General features: G+C 56.5%; 1 protein-coding gene across 1 annotated transcript; it reads right to left on the bottom strand.

The window, feature by feature from the left end:
• Nucleotides 1-396: 396 nt before the first annotated feature.
• LOC136991644 (T-cell activation Rho GTPase-activating protein-like) lies at nucleotides 397-17513 on the bottom strand. The gene is given in 18 exon segments (XM_067294624.1): nucleotides 397-531; nucleotides 534-580; nucleotides 583-655; nucleotides 658-824; nucleotides 1161-1394; nucleotides 1802-1919; nucleotides 2099-2294; nucleotides 2410-2519; nucleotides 3017-3178; nucleotides 3508-3680; nucleotides 3875-4034; nucleotides 4387-4434; nucleotides 4541-4625; nucleotides 5051-5092; nucleotides 5275-5463; nucleotides 5865-5938; nucleotides 6359-6544; nucleotides 17022-17513. Coding segments are annotated over 18 exon segments (2691 nt in total).
• Between the last annotated feature and the right edge of the window lie 44 nt (nucleotides 17514-17557).

Below are 17557 nucleotides of genomic sequence, written 5' to 3'. Positions count from 1 at the left end.
AGCAGGGAATGATAATATTTAATTCTGGTAAATGCTGGGCAAGAGCATAGGGAAGGTGGGACAAGTTTTGGAGCTGCCAGCTTGGAAATTGTCCTTTTTGGAACACAAATACAACACTGTTGATCAATCACTGCCTAGTTCTCCCACACAATAGGTAATAGACAGCACTTTTACATCTATTTGTACAGAGTCACACACAAGCCTCTCTGCCCCACCTCTTCTGGTGGAAGAAGGTGACATCGCAAGCTGATGACGACTTCAGGAGAGCCTCTCAAGAAAAAAATGCTCCTGCAAAGCTAGCTTATTCTTTGTCCATTGAAAGTAAAATATTATAAGGATAGACAAGATATGGTTTTTACAATCTTCACTTTGGAGAGTGCCCAGAGGAGAGACAGGCTATTTAAACACAGGATGCTTTTCCTTGCTGGATGTGGTCCCAGGCGCCCAGTTCTGGAGGCTTTTTACGCACCTTTTCCTGCAGTTGGCCAAATGGCATGACATGGAGTGCTTTTCGATGGCTCTGCTAGGTGTCTGCTGCTGTCCTCAGTGCGCTTGTTGGAAAAGGTCTGGGGCCTATTTTAAAAGTTTTTTGTGGAGTAGAGGGTGAAAGCAGTGTGGAGCAGGTGAAGACGGAGGCATGAGGTGAGGAAAGTAGCTCTGCAGGGAGCAGCTGGAGGATGTTTTGGGTATAGAGAGCTGTTTGATAATTGTGAAGGCAATATTGGAAGGTGTTTTATCAAGTGCCTCCTTCTCCAGCCTTAACTGTTACTGAAGAACTGGGAAATTGCCCTCGCTTTTGCTCAGCTCCTGCTCCCTGCTGGTGCCTTTGTAATTGCCCTCAGTTTCACTCGGCTCATGCTCCCTGCTCGTGCCTTCATAATTTTCCTCACTTTTCCTCGGCTCCTGCTCCATGCTTGTGCCTTCATAGTTGCCCTCAGTTTCACTCGGCTCCTGCTCCCTGCTCGTGCCTTCGTAATAGCCCTCACTTTTGCTCGGCTCCTGCTCCCTGCTCGTGCCTTCATAATTTTCCTCACTTTTCCTCGGCTCCTGCTCCCTGTTCGTGCCTTCGTAATTGCCCTCAGTTTCACTTGGCTCCTGCTCCCTGCACATGTCTTCGTAATTGCCATCACATTTGCTTGGCTCCTGCTCCCTGCTCGTGCCTTCAAAGCGGTTGTGCAAGGACAGGTCCGGCTCTGAGAACCACCTCTGCATCCTGCTGATGTCATTTGTGAGATTGCTCAGGGCAGGGGCAGAGACGCATTTTGGATATGGTCTGCTGAGACTGCTGCTCCTGCCGTTGGGCTGCTCCGTCTCCAGTGTAGGGGTGCTGCCTTCAGCTCCCGCCTCTGGGCTGCTGCAGGCAGAACCGTCGTGCTGAGGAGCCCCTGGGTGTGCTGTGGGGAGAAGGAGCCTGTTAGGTGCTTTTTAGGTACTCTCTGAAGGTACCAGGGGACTTTCCCTGTGCAACCACACACTTCACCAAATGCAACCTTCCTGCCGACGAGCTAGAGGAGAAGTTGAGGAGGCAGAGAGGGCAATGTCCTGCGAGAGTGCAGTTCTAGGCCATAGTCAGCAGCTAGGGGAGGAGCAGAGCTGTGCAGACGTTTACCATCTGGCACAGGTGTTGTTTTGTGAGTGTTGTCCTTTTGAGCTCCTGGAAAGCGTTCCAGGAGGCAAACGCTGCAATACCATATTAAACCCTCTGCACCTCTCTGCATGGCCACAGATGTCTTCCGATATGCAGTGAAAGAATGCAAAGCAGCAGCCCTGGCCGGGGACAATCATCAGTGCATCCCCCTACCTGTGGAGCTGTGTGTGTGCTCCGGTGACTCCTCGGCCGAGGGACTGAAGGGCAAGGCGATGTGCTCCCCAAATATTGCTCGGCAGTTGTCTATTAGGAATTTGACCAATGCTGTCACCTGCACACAGAAAACCACGGATTTAGAGATTTGCCTGTGCCGTTGCAGAGAGTGCCGGTGAGGGGCACCCCCAGCGTTCAGAGGTGCTGCTTTGGTGAGCTTTTGCAAGGGCAGGGGTCTCTGCGGGCATGGCCCAGAGCAGCCCCCAAGGCGGTAGCGAGGGGGTGAATTCAAGAGACCTTGTCATTGCGCTCCTTTTGCACTTCCAGCGGGAGCCCGTTGTCCGTGCCGGGGCTCAGCAGGTTTGGCCCCACGCAGATGGCCAGGTTGCTGGCGTCCATCCTGCTGGTCTCCGCGTTTTCGCTGATGTGATGGAGCACAGCAAGCAAGCGCTGGAGCAAGAGGAGGTTTGCTCTGGGCAGGCTGTCAGCCACCCTGGGGAACACAAACCAAATGTGACGTTAATAATGCAGGGTGCAGGGGCCGCTCCTTCCTCCCTGGAGCCAGTGTGAGTTCCCTCCAAAATGGTGGGCCTGCTTCAAAGTCTTACTCTTTCAGCTGGTCAATTTTGTCCTGCTGGCTTGGCATCTCCAGCGCCTCCATCCACTTGTCGTAGAGGCTGTCCGAGAGGAGTTTGGCGGGGATGTTTCGCAGGAAGTCCTGCAAGGCCAAGGTACTCAGATGATGCTCTCAGCGCTGCCAGTGAGCAGAGAGGGAGCATGCGCGTGCTTGAGCTCACGAGCAGGCAGGCTGTGTTGAGCTCCCTGCTCCCAAAGGTGCTCCTGAGCACTGAGAGCGCAGGGGGCTGCACGAGAACATGCCAAGTGCAGCGGTGTGAGTGCAGGAGCAGCACCCAGCTCATATCCGAGCCTTTGGTCTGGTCCTCCGTCTGAGTAGTCCTCAGTGAGGAGAGGAGGATGCTGAGGAGGAGGTGGAGGAAGTGCGTTTGCCATGGGCATGCAGGGAATCAGGGGCAGAACTGGGGGAACTGAAAAGGCGGTGGAGAAGAAAAAGGCCCAAGTGTCCTGAGCCTGAACCACTGAGTTTGGCTTCAGTAGGGGTTTAGCTTTGAGTGCCACCGAGGTCAGTGGAGGCACTGACGGAGGCCCATGCAGATTAGCCACGTGCTCTGAGAGCTAAAAGTCAGAGGACTTCACCTTCAGCACCACTGCCAAGAGGTGCACAGGTTTGCTGTCCAGGTCAGCGTTCTCGCCCTGGTTCAGCACCTCCTTCAGCTCCTTGCGGGCCTTCTCGCTGGCCGCTCTCCTGAAGACCCCCTCAGTGGCAGGCCCTTTCTTGTACAGTATGGCCAGGAGATCCTGCAGGAGGCAGCAGACAGTTTTTGACTTTGGGGTGCGCTCTGCTTTGCTTGGGTTAGTGTCTTGTTCTCACTCCATGGCGATTACAGTGGTAGTGACATGCTTGTCTCCCAGCCCACCCTCTTTTTGGCCTGGTGAACTCCACTGACTTCTGTGGAGTCATCCCTGCTTTCTTCCAGCAGAAAATGAGGCACAGGTCAAGGCTTCAGGTTCCAATTCCCTCCTTCCCAAGCCAGGCTGAATGCGCAGCAGAAATTTCTTGGAAGGAAGAGAAGCTTCTGTGCAGGAAAAGCCAGAAGCAGCATGCCTCCGTCCCCAGGCTTGCTTACCTGCACTGGCTGGGGCAGGCCACCATCCTCCCCGCAGACGACTGCCAGAGGCTGGCCAAAGAGAGCCGCCCTGGGGCCAGAGTCGAGCTGCCCTGGGCGGTCCCCGCTGGCAGAGGCTCCTCGCCGAGCGAGTGGCCATGATATCAGCGGCCTTCTTGCCTTCGCTCCCTCTGCTGCAAGCAAAAGCAAAGCCAAACTCAGTGTAGAAGATGCGGCGGAGAGAGCCGGACGGTGCCGCTTGTGTGTGTGCGGCGCCCTGTGCTGCAGGGTCTCCTCCAGCTTGTGCAGAGGCGCAGAGGTTTTGCATGGTGGCAGGCAACAAGCAGCGTGTCAGAAGGCAGCTGCTCCGTCTCTTTCTCAGACTCACCAGGCAAGTGGCCAAGGCCCTCTTGCACGTCGGAAGGGTCCGAGCGGGGGCATTTCTTGGCGTCAGCCTGCTGCGAGAAACGGGTGAAGGTCACAGAGGTGCCCCTCAGCAGCCGGGGCCGCGAGGGAGTTGCTGCAGCGACGCAGGCATCTGCGCGAGGCTGCCGGGAGAAGCGGAGGGCGCCCAAGGCCCGCGGAGGAGAGGCCGGAGGTGCGGGCCCGACGCTGCCCCTCTGTGCCACGGGGGCTGTGGCAAAGGCTCCTGCGCAGCCAGCGCCCCCGAAGCGGCCCTGCAGCCCGCAGCCCCCGCACGGCTGGAGGCTGCTGCTTCGGTGCCCAGCAGCCCCAGCGCGGCACGAGGGCTCTGCCCGTGGCCGCGGGGACGGTGCGCCCTGCCGCGCTCTGCCTGGCACGAGGCATTTGCTGCCTTTGCCCGCCCCGGGGAGCCGCCCCAGGGGCTGAGCTAGCGCGCGTGCACAGGCAGCGCGGGCAGGGAAAGGGAGCCCTGCTCACCTCTGCCGAGATCAGCGTCTCCACGGTCGCCGCCGTCAGCGACACCTCCTAGGCGAGAGAGCAGAGAGGCGCCGTGAGGAACTGGCCAGCTTTGGGCGGCTTTGGGGAAGCCGAGGCGCTGTCGGGGCGCGGCGGGCGGCGTGAGGACACTTACGGGACGGCAGAAGCCGACGAGCTCGGTGAGGAGGCGCAGGGAGGGCAGTCGGGTGAGCCTGGCTCCCGGGGCTCCTGGGCTCTGCCTGTGCACAGGGAAGGGCACGCCAAGAGCTCTGTCAGCGCCAGCCCTCGCTGCTCTCTGCTGCCAGCCAGCCCCGCGCTGCCGAGGGACCCCCAAGCCCGAGAGCCTGCGGCAGCGCTGGCTGGGAGCAGCGCTCTGCGGCGCCCTGCCTCCTGCTGCCCACGGGCCTCCTCCTCGTGGGGACGGACGGCAGCGGCTCGGGGTGCCCGCGCCTGCCGGCGAGGAGCTGCGGTGGCAGCTCCTGGGCTCGCTGGCGACTGCGAGCGCGAGGCTGAGCAAGTCCCGCCGCTGTGCCCAGGAGCTGCCCTGGGCGGCGGGTGCCCCTTTCCCCAGCGACGTTCCGGTGTTTCTGCGTGCAGCTCCGCCTGGAGCACTCGCCCGCTCTCAGCCCTACGGCGGCACGCGGAGTTCCCCGGCAGAGCTTACCGGAGCATCGTGTCCAGCCAGAGCTGCTTCACCTCCTGCGACCTGCAGCGCAACGGAGAAGCGGCCTCAGCCCACGCTGCTGCTGCTGCTGCTCGTCCTCCGTGGGACAGAGCTGGCCCCAAACAGCTCTCGCCCCCGTGGGCAGAGTGCCAGGGCCAGGGCTGAGCCGTGCGGGGCAGGAGAGGGGCTCGCGCAGGGCCCTGGCAGGTGTCGCCCAGACTCACCCAAAAGTGACCACGCAGAGGTCGCTGGGCCAGACGAGGATGAGGGTGCGGCTGAAGACCTTGAGGCTGAAGACCTCCTCCTCCTCCTGCTCCTCGTCCTCAGGCCTGGCCGTGGCCGCCTCCTCGCTGCACAGCACCCAGAGCTCGCTGAGCCGCACGCGGTGCTGCAGGCGGAAAGTGGGGCCGCATCTGCCGGGAGGAAGAGCAGGAACTAATCTGTGGGTGTTCGCCGTGGGGGCAACCCCAGCTGTCCCCCATGGCAGAGCCATTTCCAGGGGCAGAGCCATGGGAACGGTGGCCCTGAGCCGCGGGCAGCAGCAATGAGCCTCCTTCGCAGCACACACGCAGAGGACTTTGGAGAAGTCGCTGCTGGGCAATGATAGCAGCGGGATGCTTGGTGAAGGCTTGCAGAGGAGAAGGACAAGAGCAGGAGCCTGTCCTGTTCTCCTTGCACCTCCCCTCATTAAAGACATGCTTTGTGCATTCATGGATCCCTCAGGATCCCTTGGGGCGAGGAATGTGCCTGGGGACGGGTGGTGGAGGCCGAGGCGGTGTCGGGGAGGAAGGAGGGCTGCGATGGCTGCTCTTACTTGAAGCTGGCGATGGCGACCGCGTGGGGGAAGAGCAGCAGGTGCCTGCGGCGCGTGCGCTGGTGCCGCGTCACCTGCGCACGGAGGGCGAGCAGGAGCTGGGGGCTGCTGCTGGAGACGAAGGCGCCGAGCGGCGGCGGGGGCCGGGAGGCTGCGCGGCCCCAGAGGCGGCGGCGGGCGCCAGGAGGCGCGGGGCCGGGGGCCCCGGGCTGTGCCCGCGTGCCGGCAGCGGGGCCGGCAGCGCCCCGGGCGCCGCAGCAGCTGGCCTGGCCCATGGCGCCGAGGCCGGGCGGACGGCTGCGGTGCGGCCGTGTCCCGCGCCTGCGTGAGGCTGGAAGCGCGTCCCTGTGCCGAGCAGTGCTGCCGGGCTGGGAGTCACCTCCGCCTGTGCTGCGCCGTGCTGGCACAGTGCCCACCCGGGGTACACGCTGCTGGCCGTGGCCAGGTCGCCGCGGTGCCGCCGCGGCACATTGTGATGCACCAGCTGGGCCCACAAAGGTGCATTGCTGGCTCGTGGTCAGCTTGTTGCCCACCAGGTCCTTTTCTGCCAGGCTGCTTTCCAGTAGCTCGGCCCCCAGCCCGTCCTGGTGTTCTTCCTCCCCAGGGGCAGAACTTTGTGCTTCCTTTTGTTGAACTTCAGGAGGTTCCTCTGCCCGTTTCTCCAGCCTGTCGAGGTCCCTCTGAATGGCAGCACAGCACTCTGGGGTGTCAGCCCCTCCTCCTAGTTTTGTATCATCAGCAAACTTGTTGTTAGAAAGCTGCAGAGCAAGGGCTTGTCTCCCTTCAGATGTGCCATCGGTCTGTTAAGATGCCTAGGAGCCAGAAGCAGCCGGCTTTTGTAGTGTCATGAGAATCTCCTGGCTTTAGGAGATGCTCCCTGGCTGTGGGCTCTCAGTCTGTGAGATGATTTTATCCATGGTGAAGCAGGTCTGAAGGCATCACCATGTAGTCAGAGAAGATGTGCACCTGCCATTTCCTCCAGCACCTGGGAGGAGTTCTCTAACTCCCGAATGACATCTTGAGATACAATATAAGGCTGAGGCAATGCCAGGGGTGAGGAGGAGGAGGTGGGGAGAAAAAAGAGGACTATTACATGTGCTCAGTTACCAAAAACACCATGGCACTGGCCTAACCCTTGTTTTTCCCCCATGCTGGATGCTGCAAAGAGCTCTGCGTGGTAGTTAACGCAGGCTTTGCCAGTGACCACATATGCTGCCCAGGAGGTTGTTTTCCAGCAGCTTTTATAGAGAGGTGGAAATGCTGGTTCTGCCTTGCCTGTTCAGTGAGACTCAGGATGGGTCTCGGTGAGCTGGTGTGTGACAGGGTGCTGAGAGGCAGGAGGGTTGGGGGGAGCCTGGCACCACGTTCACTCAGCTGCACAGGATTGCTGGGGCCCGAGCGGGGCTGTTGCAGGCTTGGGAGTCCCTGCGCCACGGTGACCCTGTGCAAACTGGCTGCGTTCAGCTTCACCATCCAAACTTTCTGCAGCCTTTCATAACTGAGAAAGGAAGGAGGCTTTGAAGGAGCCATTTTTAAGGAATGCAGTGTTGAACTGTTGAAGAAGGACGTCAGGGGGCGTATTGCCTTCCCCGAACATTGCCTTGTGTTTGGAGAGGAGCCTGGCTGCTTCTGAACTTACAGGCACGCTTGCTTGTTGTACTGCTCCACACTTTTGTGAAATTGGGATGAAGTTTGGTTCTCCGTGGTGCTGAGAGGCAATCTGAGGGTGCAGTTCTAACAACACTTTTGGACTACAGGGATGAGATTTAAGCTCTTGGTCTTGGAAGTAACTCTCCCTGAACCAACAGACTGTTATCTTCAAGTAGGAATCACAGAATCGTAGAACGATCTAGGTTGAAAGGGATTCTGGAGGTCTCTGGTCTAACCCCCCTACTCAAAGCAGGGGCAAATGCAAAGTTAGGTCAGACTGCTCAGGGCCTCATGCTGCCTAGTTCTGAAAATCTGCTGGCTCATGAAAGCAGAGAGCTCATCGCCTGGCAGATACGCCGTGAAAGCGCCCCGCTGAACTAGATTCACGTGTCACCTCAGGGCCAGTGTAATAAACCACTGTGCAAGATTCAATGGGAGAGAAGAGTGATACTTGTTCCCAGAACTCACCAAACCAACTGACTTGAACCATTCCCACAGGCGGGGACAGTTGCAGCAGTACAGAAATAGCACTCCCTGTGCCTGTCCTTTGCCCACAAAACCTCTCGGCCTTCTGCAGCCAGGCAGGGACCACAGGGCTTGACCAAGCCGAACACCTGCTCTTGGACAGAGCCATTGGATGTGGAGCAGGTGGGCAAAGCCCTGAGGGAGAGTCAAGAAGCCTCCAGCAGCCCTGGGAAGGGCTGAGGCAAGGAGGGCACGACTCTCCTGTGTGTGCACCAAAGAACCCAGGGCACACAGCGGGCACAGAAGCAGCGAGAGGGAAGAAGCGTGAGATGGGCAGAGCGGCGTGAGAGGGCTCCTTGGGCAAAGCAGCCCATGACACGTGCTCTCTCCACCCATGCGGGAGCTCAGCACAGAGCTGGGCAGAGGGCCTTTCTCCCACCCACGGCCCCCACGCTGCCCTGCCACCATGAGCACAGCCACCCTCCCCTCCCAGCACAGCCCAGGACCGGAGGGCTCTCTTGCGGGCTCTGCTTGGCTCTGTGTGCAGTGCTGTGCTGCTGAGGGGGCTCCGGCAGGGCCTTGTGAGGGGCTGGTCCACGCTGAGCAAGACAGCAGAGGTGAAGAGCTGGCCCAGGCAGGAGGAGCCAGCTTCTCGAAGCAGAGGGCTGGGCACCCATGGGCGCCTTCAAAGCAGAGCAGCGGCAGCTGCTGCTCACTCCCCACGCTGAGGGACAAGTGTCCTTCAGCTCCGTGGTGCTGGGCGTGCAGGAAAGCGGTGTAATAAAGCTGCGTTTGAGAGCTTATGGAAGAGCAGGCTGACAGTCATTCACAAAACTCAGCCTGAAGCAAGCGGAGGGGACCCGCTCCCGCTCATTCCCACCACAATTTCACTCCCCCTCAATCTCCTCCCTGAAGCCCTGCAAACACCCCGATGGGGGTGTCCAGGGTGCCTGGCCAGGCTCACCGGTGCACGCAGAAGAGGAGATGCTTCCTGTTCCTTGCTTCCTGACAAAATGCAACTTTGCCCAGTTTTTTCTGTCACCAGACAGGTGTTGTGTAAGTAGGTCACTGCAGTATTGCTTTGTGTTATATCAAAATAAGAGTGTAGCATGTTTAACATACACCAATGTTGCATTGGGTTGGATCAAAACATGCATGGATATTAGATAAAGGGAAGCACAAGCTGTTACCTTCCCTATGCAATTAAAATTTAACCAAATCCTTGCTGGCTTTGGGATGTAGCCCATCATAGATTGCAAACATTTGTTTTATACATACAGAAATGCCACAGCTGGGAAGCTAAAAAAGAGGCAGAAAGGTGGCACAGCTTTGGCACCCCCAGGCAGCTTGGAGCGTGTGGTGTGACTTGTGTCCAAATCGTGTGCCCTAAAATGACTTTGGCAAAGTACAAAAATAAAATTCCAACTCGCAATGAACACTGGTTGACTGTTTAAGCACGACCTCAACTCCAGGATTTAGATGAGGCTTTACTTCTCTTTTGACAGGAATTTTTGTAGCTACTGACACAAACCTCTTATCTATGGGACTTGGCGTGGGGGTTTGTCACTTATTTAGGTGACTTACAACTTCCCGCTAACAGGATCCCGACTCAGAGGAAGTAATAGATTTGTTCTTGTGTAGCAGTTGTTTCAGTAGTCCGTTACATCTTTCTGCCATCCCACTACTTTGAGGTCGATGAGGAAGGTGCAAAGTCCCTGCACTGCTAATTATTTCAGCTCCTGGAGGGATGTATTTCCAGCCTTCAGGTGTTTGCTCTAAGGGACTGATCTACTTGTCAGGTTTCCCAGAGTAGTTGACCTTCCCTGAGACTAGCAAACTCTTCTCCTTTTGACACGTACTGTATCATTGCTCGAAAAAAGGACATGAGTCTACAGCGTGTTTGCCCAATGATTTTGTCACAGGCCATCGTCTCCTTGCAGCCTGTTGAAATAACCGCGAACTCGCAGTGTGCCCTGGCCATCCGTGTAACCACTTCCCTAGCCATTCTGCCTCCAGATTGTATCATACATTTATTCTAGCCAGATGATCAGCCATCTGATCCCACTTTTCCCCAGGGTTTTTAGGTTGTTGGTGGGCGGAGGCATGACCCATTGATATGTTCTTCAATTGAGCTACATCCAAACTCTTTTCCTGGGTCTGCTTTTCCCCATACATCTCTACCATTTTATTGCCAATTGTTTCTCACTCCATTCTCCAACGCCAGGGTGGCACCAGCCCAAACAGCATAGGAGTCCGGACAGACTCAAGGCTCCTTGCTCCACAGGGGCAGGGGCCAGGCGCAGGGATGCCGCAAGGGAGGAGAGTGCCTCAGAGCAGGGCAGAGGGCTGGGCACAGGCAAGGGGCCAGGTCCCCTCCTGCAGCACAGCCTGAGGTGGGCACTGGGAAGGGACTGGCAGCGGTGGACCTCTCTCCCTGAGATGGTGATGGGCGTCATTAAAAACAGACAGCCTGTGAGCTCAGCCCACCCCACAGATGGGCACCACAACTCCAGATATCCTGCCCTGGATCCAAGCCTGCATTGGCGATGAATCAGAGCTGTGGAAAGGTAAGAGGTCCTGTCAACACACCAGTGTGTCTGAGGGGCTGGGGGTCAGTGGCAGCCCTTGCTGCGCAGCCCTCTGCCTATGGGTGAGAAGGGGTAGCCGTGATGGATTCAGGAAAGATGGCCAAGGGGAGAGATCATCTTCCCCCACCTTCACTGCCAACCCTCCCTGGCAGCCCACTGAAAGACCCCTGGGGCCACCAGGCTGGTCAGGGTCTGGGGCCAGTGGTGCAATGGATAACGCGCCTGAGTACGGATCAGGAGAGTGCAGGTTCAACTCCTGCCTGGCTCGACCTTTTCCTCATCCCAGCCTGGCAAGGGTGGACAGCACAGTGACGGTGTCCGGTGCCCTGGTTCTTCCTTGGTGGCAACCATCGCCTGGTGTTTCTCCCAACTCTCTGCTAGAGACCTACACGCTGATAAGGAAGGAAGAACTGGCTGGGGATGTGCAGGCTTTGGGTGCAGGAAGCCTTTTCAGGGTTGAGCTGCAAATCCTGAGAGGAGTGGGGAAGATGAGTAGCAGAATGACAAGCCAGGACTTGAGGAGAGCTGAGCTGGGCTTAGTCGAGGGGCAATGGCAGAGGTCTGACTTGGCTGAACAGAGGGCTCTTGTCTGTGCCCCAGCACAAAAAGGGCAGGCCAGTGGCCATGCAGAAAGCAGGTACCACCACCATTGCTGTGGTCAGAAATGGGGTGAGTCACACAGGAATGAGCCTGCACCCTCCTGATGCATGGTCAACTTGGTTGGCTCTTGCATCAGCGGCCTTGGCCCCCAAACAGCCTGGCACCCCCAGCAGTAGGGCTTCCTCTGACTCACCAGAACAGGCTGGAGGTGAAGGGTAGCACAGATTTGCCTTTAATCACCTGACCTTGCCTGGGACAGCTTTCCCCTCTCCGACAACTTTGCTCCTTCTGGGTCCCAATGTCTTGGGAGAAGCAGTTCCCGGAACAGGCCACTATGCTGAAATAAGGCAGGACAGCAAGGGTAGGGGTGAGAAATGCAATGCACAGGCCCCTGAGGGAGACCGTCCATCTGTCCCCCCCTGGGGTCATGGCACACTCTAGCACTGCACAGCACAGCACTACGGGGCCAGTGCCAGAGGAAAGAGGGTGCTGAGCAAGGTGTGTCCCCTGAGGGGCAGGTGCGGTGGCTGCCCAACACATCCTGGGGAGAGACTCCACTCACCTGGCAGATGCCCGGTGCCTGCCTCAGGCCCTGTGGCAGATGTGGACACTCCTCCCTTTTGCATGGCCTGACCCAGGACACCATCATCCCCCCTTCTTCAGCTTTGCCCATGTACCCTGAGCCCTCACTGTCTCTCTGCACCTCAGCCCCACCCTGTCCTGCACATTCATCCTGCAGCCTGGACTGCACTCTACAGCCAGAACTTGGCCACCCCCTCTTCACAGGGTGCCCCCATCCTCTCCACCTCCCATGGCCCTGCCATGAGGGCACCCCTGGGTGATCCCATGCAGAGCACATCCCCAATGCCCACACCACGGTCCATGCCTGGGTGCTGTGCCCCTCTGCCCAGACCTCGTGGTGCAAGGGCAGCGCGTCTGACTCCAGATCAGAAAGTTGTGTGTTCAAATCACACCAGGGTCAGGCTTGGTTCAACAGCAGGTGCCTTTTATATTGTCCCTGTTTTGTACTGCCCTCATCTTGGCCATAGGAGGAGTTTGCTGATGATGGGAGAAAGGTCAGCATCTCACCCATCTTCAATATGGGCAAAAAGAACGATCTACGGTCCTGTCAGCCTCACTGCAGTTCTCAGACAAGGATGATGGAACAAATACTCCTGAAAGCCATGTCCGCATGCATGAAGGACATGAAGATGACTGAAAACAATGAGTATGTATTTACCAGAGGCAGACCATTCCTCACTAACCCACTTGCTTTCTTTGAAGAGGTGACTTCCTTAGTGGTCAAGGGGAGACCAAGGAACACCATTTCTCTTGATTTTGAGAAGACCCTTGACATGGTCTCCTACAGTATCACTGTAGCAAACTACAGCAATAGAGAGAACAAGTGAATCACAAGGTGAGTAGAAGACTTGCTAGACCACCAGGTTGGTGGTTAATGGCTGGAAGTCTGGTTGGCAACCTCAGTGTCTGATTTGGGCTTTTAGATTGTTTAATGTGTTCACTGGTGCCAAGGGTTATTCCTCCCTAGGTGCAGAACCTGCACTTGCCTTTGTTCAACTTCAGGAGGTTCCTCTCCACCCACCTCTCCAGCCTGGCCAGGTCTCTCTGAATGGCAGCACAGCTCTCTGGGGTATCAGCCACTCCTCCCAGTTTTGTATCACTGTCAGCAAACTTGCTGAGGGTGCACTCTGTGCCTTCATCCAGGTCATTGATGACTAAATTGGACAAGACTGGACCCAGTACTGACCCCTGGGGGACACCGCTAGCTACAGGCCTCCAACTAGACTCTGCACCACTGATCACAACTCTCTGAGCTCTGCCATTCAGCCAGTTCTCCATCCACCTCACTGTCCACTCATCTAGCCCACACTTCCTGAGCTTGTCTATGAGGATGTTATGGGAGACAGTGTCAAAAGCCTTGCTGAAGTCAAGGGAGACAACATCCACTGCTCTCCCCTCATCTACCCAGCCAGTCATTCCATCAGAGAAGGCTATCAGGTTGGTTAGGCATGATTACCCCTTGGTGAAGCCATGCTGACTACTCCTCATCACCTTCTTGTCCTCCACATGTGTGGAGATGGCTTCCAGGATGAGCTGCTCCATCACCTTTCCAGGGATGCAGGTGAGGCTGACTGGCCTGTAGTTGCCTGGGTCCTCCTTCTTGCCCTTTCTGAAGACTGGGGTGACATTGGCTTTCTTCCAGTCTTCAGGCACCTCTCCTGTTCTCCATGACCTTTCCAAGATGATGGAGAGTGGCTTAGCAATGACATCCGCCAGCTCCCTCAGCACTCCTGGGTGCATCCCATCAGGGCCCATGGATTTGTGGGTGTCAGGTTTGCTTAAATGATTTCTAACCTGATCCTCCTCCACCAAGGGAAAGTCTTCCTTTCTCCAGACTTTCTCTCTTGTCTCCAGGGTCTGCGGTTCCTGAGGGCTGGCCTCAGCAGTAAAGACTGAAGCAAAGGTGGCATTCAGTAACTCTGCCTTCTCTGCATCCTTTGTCACCAGGGCACCCACCCCCTTCAGCAAAGGGCCCACATTTTCCCTAGTCTTCCTCTTGCTGCTGATGTATTTGAAGAAGCCCTTCTTGCTGTCCTTGACATCTCTCGCCAGACTTAATTCCAAACGGGCCTTAGCCTTCCTCGTCGCATCCCTGCATACTCTGACAACCTTCCTATATTCCTCCCAAGTGGCCTGTCCCCCTTTCCACTTTCTGTAGACTTCCTTCTTCTGGTTGAGTTTTGCCAGGAGCTCCTTGCTCATCCATGCAGGTCTCCTCCCTCCTTTGCTTGACTTCCTACTCATAGGGATGCACCGCTCTTGAGCCTGGAGGAAGTGATGTTTGAATATTAACCAGCTCTCTTGAACACCCCTTCCTTCTAGGGCCCTAACCCATGGGATTCCTCCAAGTAGGTCCCTGAAGAGGCCAAAGTTTGCTCTCCTCAAGTCCAGGGTTGCGATCCTACTTAGTGCCCTGCTGCCTCCTTGCAGGATCCTCAACTCCACCATCTCATGGTCACTGCAGCCAAGGCTGCCCCCAACCTTCACATCTTCCACCAGTCCTTCCTTGTTTGTTAGTACGAGGTCCAGCAGCACACCTCTCCTTGTTGGCTCCTCCACCACCTGTGTCAAGAAGTTGTCTCCAATGCTCTGCAGGAACCTCCGGGACTGTTTGTGCCTAGCTGTGTTGTCTTTCCAGCAGGTATCGGGGTGGTTGAAGTCTCCCATGAGAACCAGGGCCTGGGATTGTGAGGCTACTTCCAGCTGTCTGTAGAAGGCCTCATTGACTTCCTCTTCCTCATCAGGTGGCCTGTAGTAGACACCCACAACAGTGTCACCCATGCTAGCCTGCCCTTTCATCCTTACCCATAAGCTCTCGACTCCCTCTTCACACACCCCTAGGCACAGCTCAATACATTCCAGTTGCTCTCTCACCTAAAGAGCAACTCCACCACCTCGCTTTCCTGGCCTGTCTTTCCTAAAAAGCACGTAGCCATCCATGACAGCACTCCGGTCATGCGAGCTATCCCACCATGTCTCTGTAATGGCAAAGAGATCATGGCCCTGCGACCGCACACACACCTCTAGTTCTTCCTGTTTGTTCCCCATGCTGCGTGCATTGGTGTACAGGCATTTCAGAGAGGTGATCGAGCATGCAGGTTTCCCAGGACGGATACAAGCGGGTCCTCCAGAGCCACATCCCATGTGCACTTCCCTGGCTGCATTCACCTGCTGGAGGCATCTCGACTTGAGCGGTCTTTCGCCAGCTACCCTGGCACTATAACTCTCCCCTTCCCCCATCTTTCCTAGTTTAAAGCCCTCCTTACCAGGCTGGCCAACCTGTTGGCAAAGACACACGTGCCCCGCCTCGTGAGGTGGATCCCATCTCTCACCATCAGCTGTCGATCCTCAGACAGGGTCCCATGGTCATAGAAACCAAAACCCTGTTGCCAACACCAGCGGCGCAGCCAGTCGTTAACTTGGAAAGTCCGTCTCCCTCCTCTCATCCATCCCCCTCCCTGGCAAGATTGAGGGGAAGGTGACCTGGGCTCCCACACCCTTGACCACCATCCCCAGAGCTCTGAAATCCTGCTTGATGGTCTCCAGCTTGCCCTTGGTGTCATTGGCACCCACATGGAAGAGCAGCAGTGGGTAATAGTCCGAAGCGTGGACAAGCCTTGGCAGTCTTTCCATGACATCTCTCACACGAGCCCCCGTCAGGTCACAAACCTCTCTAGACATGAGGTCAGGTCGGCAGATAGATGCCTCCATCCCCTGTAGCAGGGAGTCCCCCACAGCGATCACCCGCCGCTTCTTCCAGGCGTTCCGGCAAGGCACAGGGTGTGTTGTCCCAGGTACTTCCCTTGCAGCCATGCCCATCTCCTCCTCATCCTGGAGGGCACTAAGCCTGTTCTTCAGCTGCAAGTCTTCGGGAGGAGTAGGAGCCTTTCTCCTCCCACGAGCAGTGACCACTTTCCAGCCTTCTTCTGCGGTGTTATGACGTACTGTCTCACACGGCACAGAGCCCTCTGGCAACTCCACTGCTGTGGGGGGCTGGGACTCCCGAAGCTGCACAGTCTCCGAGAATACCCTGTCTATCTCTTGCTCCGCTTCTGGGATGCTGCGCAGCCTGCTGACCTCCTCCCGTAACTCCCTTAGCTGACGACACAGCTCGCCAACAGCAGCACACCTCCTGCAGGAGAGCTGGCTGCCAGCCCAGGCCTCCCGGAGAGGCCCCAAGCACTCCCTGCAGCCTGAGACCTGTAGGGCTGCATCTGCTCTCAGGGGGTCGGTCTGGGTCCCAACCTCTGGCACAGCAACTCCAACAGCCACTGGGGAACGCGCTGTGCGGCAGCGTGTCACAACCATACCTGAGGAAGCATACACCACAGGGACCAGAAACAAAGTCCTTCATGCATCCTTCTGCATGAACTGCTGCCTCTGGGAGCTGTGCTCTAGGCCTGGCTCTTATATAGGCCTCTCCCTAGCACTGACTCACAGGGTGCTTGACCCGCCCTAATCAAGGGCCACCAGGATCAAAGGCCCCAACTGCCTCTGCTCAGGGGCAACCAAGAGAGCTCGTTAGCAGCAGCCACTCCTAGCTAGAGCTTTTCCCAGGAGAAGTCAAGGCCTCCCGCAGTTGTCCTTGCCTAGCTTCCCCTTTCCTGTTCACAGCAATCACCTGCTAGTTCCTTGGGGGTCCTCAGAAAGCCCACAACTTCCAGCAAGATCCTCAGGTTCTAGTCAGAGCCCAAACACTGCTGCGCAAACTGCTGCGTCTGTTCGCTGCCTCTGTTGCATTAAAAAAAAAGATTGTAAGAGATTTCTGGTCCAGCCTCCAGCTCAAAGCACAATCGTTTTCAACATCAGCTAAGGATCAGATTGCTCAAGGCCTGATTAAGCTGAGTTTTGAATTTCTCCAAGCATGAAGAGTCCCCATCCCTCTCAGCCCCCATTCTAGGTCACCCTCCTGCTGAAGTTTTCTTATATTTAATTGGAATTTTCTTCCACAGAATTTCTGTTTGTTCCCCTCATCCCTTTGAGAAGAGTCTCATTGCAGCTACTCTATAGCCACTCATTACATAGCTGTAGACAGAAGTCTGAACACAGAATCCCTGAGCTTGGAGATCATCTAGTCACCTCTGGAGAATGTCTAGTCCAACCCTCTTAGGGTCGTCTACAGCAGATAGGTCCAAGGACAGAGACTGCCAAACCTCTCTGGGCAACCTGTCCCAGTGTTCAATCACCCTTACAATAAAAAAAAAAAAAGAAAAAAAAAGTTTTTTTCTTATGTTTGAACAGAATTCATTGTATTTCATTTTGTGCCTATTGCCTCTTGTCCTGTCACTGGGTACCACTGAGAAGAGTCTCCGTCTTCCTTACACCCTCCCTTCAGATCTTTAGACACACTGACAGGATCCACTCTGCGCTTTTTCTTCTCCAGGCAGAACAGTCCCAGCTCTCTCCGCCTCTCCTCATATGAGAGATGCTCCAGTCCCCTAATCATCTTAGTAGCCGTCCACTGGACTCGCTCCACTAGGTCCGTGTCTTCCTTGCACTTGGGAGACCAAAAGTGGACCCAGCACTCCATGCGTGGCCTCAGCAGTGCTGAGCAGAGGGGAAGGATCACCTCCCTCCACCTGCTGGCAGCACCCTTCCTAAGGCAGCCCAGGATGCTGTTGGCCTTCTTTGTCACAAGGGTACACTGCTGAATCATCTTCAGCTTGTTCTCCAGGAGCCCCTGGCCCTTTTTGGCAAAGCTGCTTTCCACACCCTGCCACTGCAGGCTGTCTTCATACACAATGTGCTCCAGGCCCCTGACCATCCTTTTGGCTTTGCATTGGCCTTGCTGCAGTTTGTCAGTGCCTT

The sequence above is a fragment of the Apteryx mantelli genome, chromosome 3 (genome assembly GCF_036417845.1).
Source record: "Apteryx mantelli isolate bAptMan1 chromosome 3, bAptMan1.hap1, whole genome shotgun sequence".
NCBI classification, from domain to species: domain Eukaryota; kingdom Metazoa; phylum Chordata; class Aves; order Apterygiformes; family Apterygidae; genus Apteryx; species Apteryx mantelli.
The sequence above is the reverse complement of the archived record's forward strand: the minus strand, read 5'-3'. Positions and strand labels throughout refer to the sequence as shown.